At 44.5% G+C, this 6000-nt stretch overlaps 1 protein-coding gene across 2 annotated transcripts in view; it reads left to right on the top strand.

The window, feature by feature from the left end:
- Window positions 1–220: 220 nt before the first annotated feature.
- Window positions 221–6000, top strand: part of ISM2 (isthmin 2) — a 29218-nt gene continuing 23438 nt past the window's right edge. For both annotated transcript variants that reach the window (XM_048485648.1, XM_048485646.1), the window contains exon 1: window positions 221–654. In XM_048485648.1, coding sequence (XP_048341605.1) covers window positions 517–654 — 138 coding nt within the window. In that variant the 5' untranslated portion in view covers window positions 221–516. The remainder of the gene's footprint in view (window positions 655–6000) is intronic.

Below are 6000 nucleotides of genomic sequence, written 5' to 3'. Positions count from 1 at the left end.
TCGGGCACGGGCGCGCCTGGCTCTCTGCAAGCGGTGCTCGCATCTGGCCGGCGCGACTGAGCCAAGCGCGGGAGGAGGAGAAATCGACTTGCAGGAAGGATTATCCGAAGGGCGACGGTGGGTGGGGGGAGCCTGACTCTGCTCTCTTTCTCTCCCACCCCCGGTAACTTTTTTCCATACTTTTCGGCATCAGTGGCTCAGCCGCCAGCCAGGACTGGCAACCCGAGACGCGCTCAGCAAACTGCGAGAGAGATCAGAGGGGCCGGGGAAGCTCGAGCTGGGGGGAGAGAGAGGCGATCCCCCCCCCGCCCCGTTTGACCCTCTGGCGCGCACGCCCTCTGCACCGCTCCAAAGACGCAATATTGGAGCAGAAGGCGGAAAAGAGGATTGCGGTTCTCAGCTGAACTCTCCCACCCCCGCTTCCTTCTTAAAGCTCTGATTTTTGTAATACTGGCCAGGCTGGATTAGGGTGCCTTGCTTGGGCGCCCGGAGGGTGCGGCCAAGTGGGAGGAAGAGATGTCTAAGGCCGGAGGGAAAGTTGTGCTGATGCTGAGCCTGGTGCTTTTGACCACTTTGCTGGCTGCGGTGAAGGGGCTGCCCTTGAGGAAGCAGCGCAGCAACAGCCCCAGGGAAAGGAACTACAGACTGGTGGAGGTGAGTCGAAACGACTTGGTTCAGGTGAACGGTTCATAAGGTATGTTTGCTTTGACTGTGGATGACATAACTCCTGGAGGAGTTATGCAGGACCCGAAAATACACTGCTAATGAATTCCCGTGTTTCTTAAACAGCTGTCCTGGTGTTGGCGTTAAGTGTCTGAATCCCCACTTTGACCTTTAACCAGTAACACATTTTCAGCCAAACCTACCTCATAGGTGGCTGTTGTGGGTTTGTGGGTTTTCCAGGCTGTGTGGCTGTGGTCTGGTAGTTTTTTGTCCAAATGTTTCACCCGCATCTGTGGCTGGCATCTTCAGAGGCATGCCATGTTAAAATGTGTTTCAGAAACAAACACTCAGATGTGTCACAGAGGCCCCTTCCGCACATCCAGAACAATGCGCATCTTCAGTTATTCTGCATGTGCAAAAGGGGCCAGAGTGAAATGCATCTTACCATGACATGCCTCTGGAGATGCCAGCCATAGGTGCGATGAACCATTAAAGAAGCAGAAAAAAAAACTGTAACCAGACCAGAAAACTCCACTCAAGCAACTACTCTCACTTGGATTCCATGGTCTGGGAAGCCCTTCAACAAAGCAATAATAATTCTAACCTCATAGAATTGTTGCTAGGATAAAATAAGAAGTGAAGAGAATTATATCTATGCTTTTGAATGCCCACTGGGGGGATAGGCCAAGTAAATAAAGTGAATACGTTCAAAATGGTGTAGGTAGTATCTTTAAAAAGGGCATTTTTACAAGTAGTAACGTGATCCACACAACCTAGTCAGTATTGAAAGATTTCACTCTGCAGCACCTTTTAACTACCCTGCTACACCCTAACAATGGTTAAAGAACAGTGGTCCCCTCTCTTCTGATGCAAGGTAATGGTGACTTGTGGAGCCTGATCACTAACTGGGACCCAGAGGTGGACTAGTTTGGAACAGGGTAAAAAGATGGGATATTCATAGCATCACTTGAAGTGGTGGTTTGTCTCCTTGGAGAAAAAATGCTGGATTGCCATGTTGGGGGGGGGCGGGTAGAAAAGGCTAGCTAGGATTCTCGTTCATTTAAAACAGAACTTCAGCCATTTGGGAATAATGATGCAGCAAAGTCTGTCTTGTGAGTATTTTGTCTGAAGGGCAGCAAAGAAGAGTTTGGATGTTGGTCACAAGAGATAGCAGACGCCAAGCAGGTAAAAGTCCATATTACAGCAATAGACTCAGCTGTTCTGGACTCAGCTGTGTAAACAATATTAACTGTTATGGCTTGCAAATAGTATTTGCGGATAGTTGTCAATTTTGCTGTCTGCTTTCTTATCTTTGGGGCAATGAGTTCCATTACCTAGTTAGATGAGGCAATGAGAGGGAGAATTTTTGTTGTGTCAAGCCACAACTGACTGATGAAGACCCTGGGGGTTTTCAAGGCAAGAGATGTTCAGAAGTGGTTTGCCTCCACATCATGACCCTGGTATTCCTTGCAGGTCTCCAAATACTTGCTGGGGTCTACCTAGCTTAGCTTCTGAAATCTGCTGAGATCAGGCTAGCAAATCTGTACTGAGGGAGAATAGGTCTTTTTTATTTGGATTGACATTTGGCCAAAAGTGCATTCTTGTACTGAAGATGGCACAACAGGGCCAGTGCCCTGGAAGCAATAGTTTTCACAATATTTGTTCTGGTGGATTTAGCTGTTTTCTTTAGCAGTTGCAGCTGGGACTATTTTACACATTAGAGTAACCCAGGTTCACCAGGAAGTATAGACACACAACAAGAGAGCTGCTGTCAGTATTCACAGTCGCCTGATGACTGTATGCATGTGATGTATGCAAAGTCATGTTTCTGTCAATAATGCTTCATCTGTACAGTTCCCAAATGGTAATTCTCCTTTGCAGAAATCTGATGGGACCTTAAGACAGACATGCTGGATCAGTTTAGCCGACCTATCTAGACCAGCAACTTGTTGCCCTCAGATTTCTGTAACAGCAGTGAGATACATGTTTTATTTTCAAGACTACATTTTCAAGACGAATAATTCCAGACAACGTTTGCCTTTTCTTTTAAGCTTCATGTTGTGTCTGGAGAAATTTCATGTGACTGCAGAAAAAATTTAATGAGCAAATGCATTCAGAACCTATCAGTATTAATCTGCTGACACGAATACTAAATAGCCAAAGTTTATGCTGGAATAATGTTAGCTTTAAAGTGGCCACTTGGTCTCCTGATTCTTCAGAGTGAGAGTATAATTACACTGTGTGTGTGTTAAGTGCCATCAAGCTACCTCTGGCTCATGGCAACCACATGAATCGATGTCCCATCCTTAACAGCCTTGCTCAGGTCTTGCAAACTGAGGGCCGTGGCTTCCTTGAGCAAGTCAATCCATTGCATGTTGGCCCTTCCTCTTTTCTTGCTGCCTTCAACTTTTCCTAGCATGACTGTCTTTTTCCAGTGAGCCTTATCTTCTCATAATGTGACCAAAGTATGATAGCCTTAGTGTAGTCATTTTATCTTCTGAGGACAGTTCAGGCTTGGTTTTGTCTGGAACCCGCTTCTAGATAGGTGAAAACGTTCTTTTTCTGTTCTTTAATGTGTGGGTGAGTGGGAGAGAGTGTGAAAGAAAGAGGAACCAGCAGATTACCACTGGGTGAGAAGAATTAGTCATCTGTGTGGTAGAAAGAGGTGAACTGTTCCCACTTGTCTGGATTGCCAATTTCCAGGTGGGGCTGGAGATCTTCTGAAATTACAGCTGATCCCCAGACAACAAAAACCAGTTTCTCAGGAGGAGGAGGAGGCGGCAGTGGCGGTGGCGGCTGGTTTGGAGGGTAGATTGCATGGCATTATGTCCTTCCTCTCCCCAGGCTACCTCCAAGGAGATTTAGAACTCAGAGTTAGCAACCCTACCACCTGGAGATGGTAGCCACCTTTGTTCCATTGTGTTCCAGGACTGTCAGCCATATTTCTAAATATGGTTATTTTTGTACCGATTCACTGAATCTAAAAACAAAGGTTGTGTGGGCGTTGTATACAGTGACTGTGCAAAAAAAAAATTGACACATTTGTAGGTACAAATGGTAGTAGTTTAGAAGTTAGCCAGCACACAAGTACCGGTAAATAGTTGATGCTCCTTGGGTGAAATGATAGAGGGCACTTGGGGGAGCAGTTTGGCTATGCATCTGTCTAAAACATTAAAGAATGCTACAATACCTTAAAGACTAGCAAAAGTATTGTAGAGTTTGTTTTCTTGGGCTGGGGTTCATTCTTACATTTGAAAAAGTGTTCTGTCTTCATGAAATTCAAGAAGTCTCAGTGGAAGACATTTCTGTGCTCCTGCTTTTAATGATACTGTCTTGCAGTTTTGTTTCCTATATGCTTATTGTTTGGTTATGATAAACCTGCCAATTAAGGATGAGTCTGAATTTACACCACAGTATTTGGTGCCCCACTGGTGCCCACAGAGCCATGCTGGCCTGAAGTTGGACGCCAGTGTGGCTGAGGGTGGGTTAGGGGCATTCCCGGGGTGGAGCTGACTTGGAGTCCACTGGGCTTTGGAGCTGGGAGTGTCCTTGGGGTAGCCCTTGGACTTTATGCAAGTCCAGTTTGGGCTATGGAGGGCTTTCTGGCAGTTGGAGAGTCTCTGGCATTTGCCACCTCTCCACACCACCTGGAAGCCCTCTGGCGGTGGCAGGGCAGCTGAACTGGTACATGTTTCTGAACCTCCATGCCATCTGGGACACATGTCAAAAGTAGTCACTGGATAGGAGTGGTTTGGCTACAACCTCTGTTCAGTTTTCTGGGATTCAGTTTTTTGGTGGAATGCCCTGGATTGAAAAGCTGAAAAGAATTTGGCGGGGGAAGAGCACCATTTCTTGAAATTTTGCAGTGGCATTTTTGCATGCTGATCAAACTGTTTTCTGCAAACTCTGCACACCTAAGTAAAATGCCCCTTTGCCAGGAACTGTAGGTTTAAAATGCAAAAAGATATGTGAGATGACTGGAATGGGGTGGGTATTGTGCCTGAAGGAGGATGCTAACAGAAACGTAGCATTTATAATGATTTTCTTGTAGAAATTGTGCCTCATTAAAAGATGCACAGTAGCACTTTTTGGAAGCTGATCTGACTAGTTGAGCATTTGAATGCTGCTCGACATCTACTTAGAACTCCAGGATACATTTGAAAAATAATTCTTGGAAGTCACACAGAGATTGGGCATTTTTCTGTACTGATTTTTTTAATTAAAAACATTTTCATCCTCTCTGTCTGCTGCTGAATTTTCAGGGCAGTTTATGGCCCTTTGAGACAAATAATAAAACCTAGCTCAACATCTGATGAATAAACTGTAATCACACACAAGAAACAACAGAAAATTAAACCATCCAACAAGTACTTAAGAGAATAAAACCATCGTACGGTCTGTTATGTTATGTTGATTGTACTATATGTTAGGTTATAATAAGTATGTCTTGTACATACACTTATCTGTTTGTTTATGTGTTAAAGTGCACGATGTCACACACTAGTCCATGTATATGGTTATGTTGTCCTTTTAAAAAAAGTTGAATAAAATTTGTATTGATTAAAAAAAGAGAATAAAACCATCATAACTCAGCGTCTAGAATACTGAGGTTGATACCTCTAGTTGCTATCCATCTAACCTTGGCAGGCAGATGCATCTAAAGTCTAAAGCTCTTAAAGAGTTGAATGTTGTGACTATACAGTATAGCTCTAACTGTTGGAAGACACCCTTTCTGAATCATGAAATGACAGTGCGGAAACTTGTCTCAGTCTCCTATATCATTTTTCATTTCTGAATACTTCTAACTGATCAGATAACATTATCTTTACTTACTAGAGTTCTTTGAGGATGTAAATAGGCATGTGGATAAGGGGGAACCAGTGGACATTGTCTACTTGGATTTCCAAAAGGCTTTTGACAAAGTTCCTCACCAGAGACTATTGAGAAAACTCAGCAATGAAGGAATAAGAGGGGAAGTCCTCCTATGGATTAAAAACTGGTTGAGAAACAGGAAGCAAAGAGTGGGTGTGAATGGGAAATTCTCACAATGGAGAGATGTGGGGAGCGGTGTCCCCCAAGGATCCGTATTGGGACCAGTGCTCTTTAACCTATTCATAAATGACCTGGAAGTAGGGGTGGGTAGCGTGGTGGCCAAGTTTGCAGATGATACCAAATTATGTAGGGTGGTGAGAACCACAAAGGATTGCGAGGAGGTCCAAGCGGACCTTGATAAATTAGGTGAGTGGGCTAAGAAATGGCAAATGCAGTTCAATGTAGCAAAATGCAAAGTGATGCACATAGGGGCAAAAAATCCAAACTTCACATACACGCTACAGG

Source organism: Sphaerodactylus townsendi, linkage group LG02 (genome assembly GCF_021028975.2).
Source record: "Sphaerodactylus townsendi isolate TG3544 linkage group LG02, MPM_Stown_v2.3, whole genome shotgun sequence".
NCBI lineage: Eukaryota > Metazoa > Chordata > Lepidosauria > Squamata > Sphaerodactylidae > Sphaerodactylus > Sphaerodactylus townsendi.
This window is presented reverse-complemented; position numbering and strand designations above follow the sequence as displayed.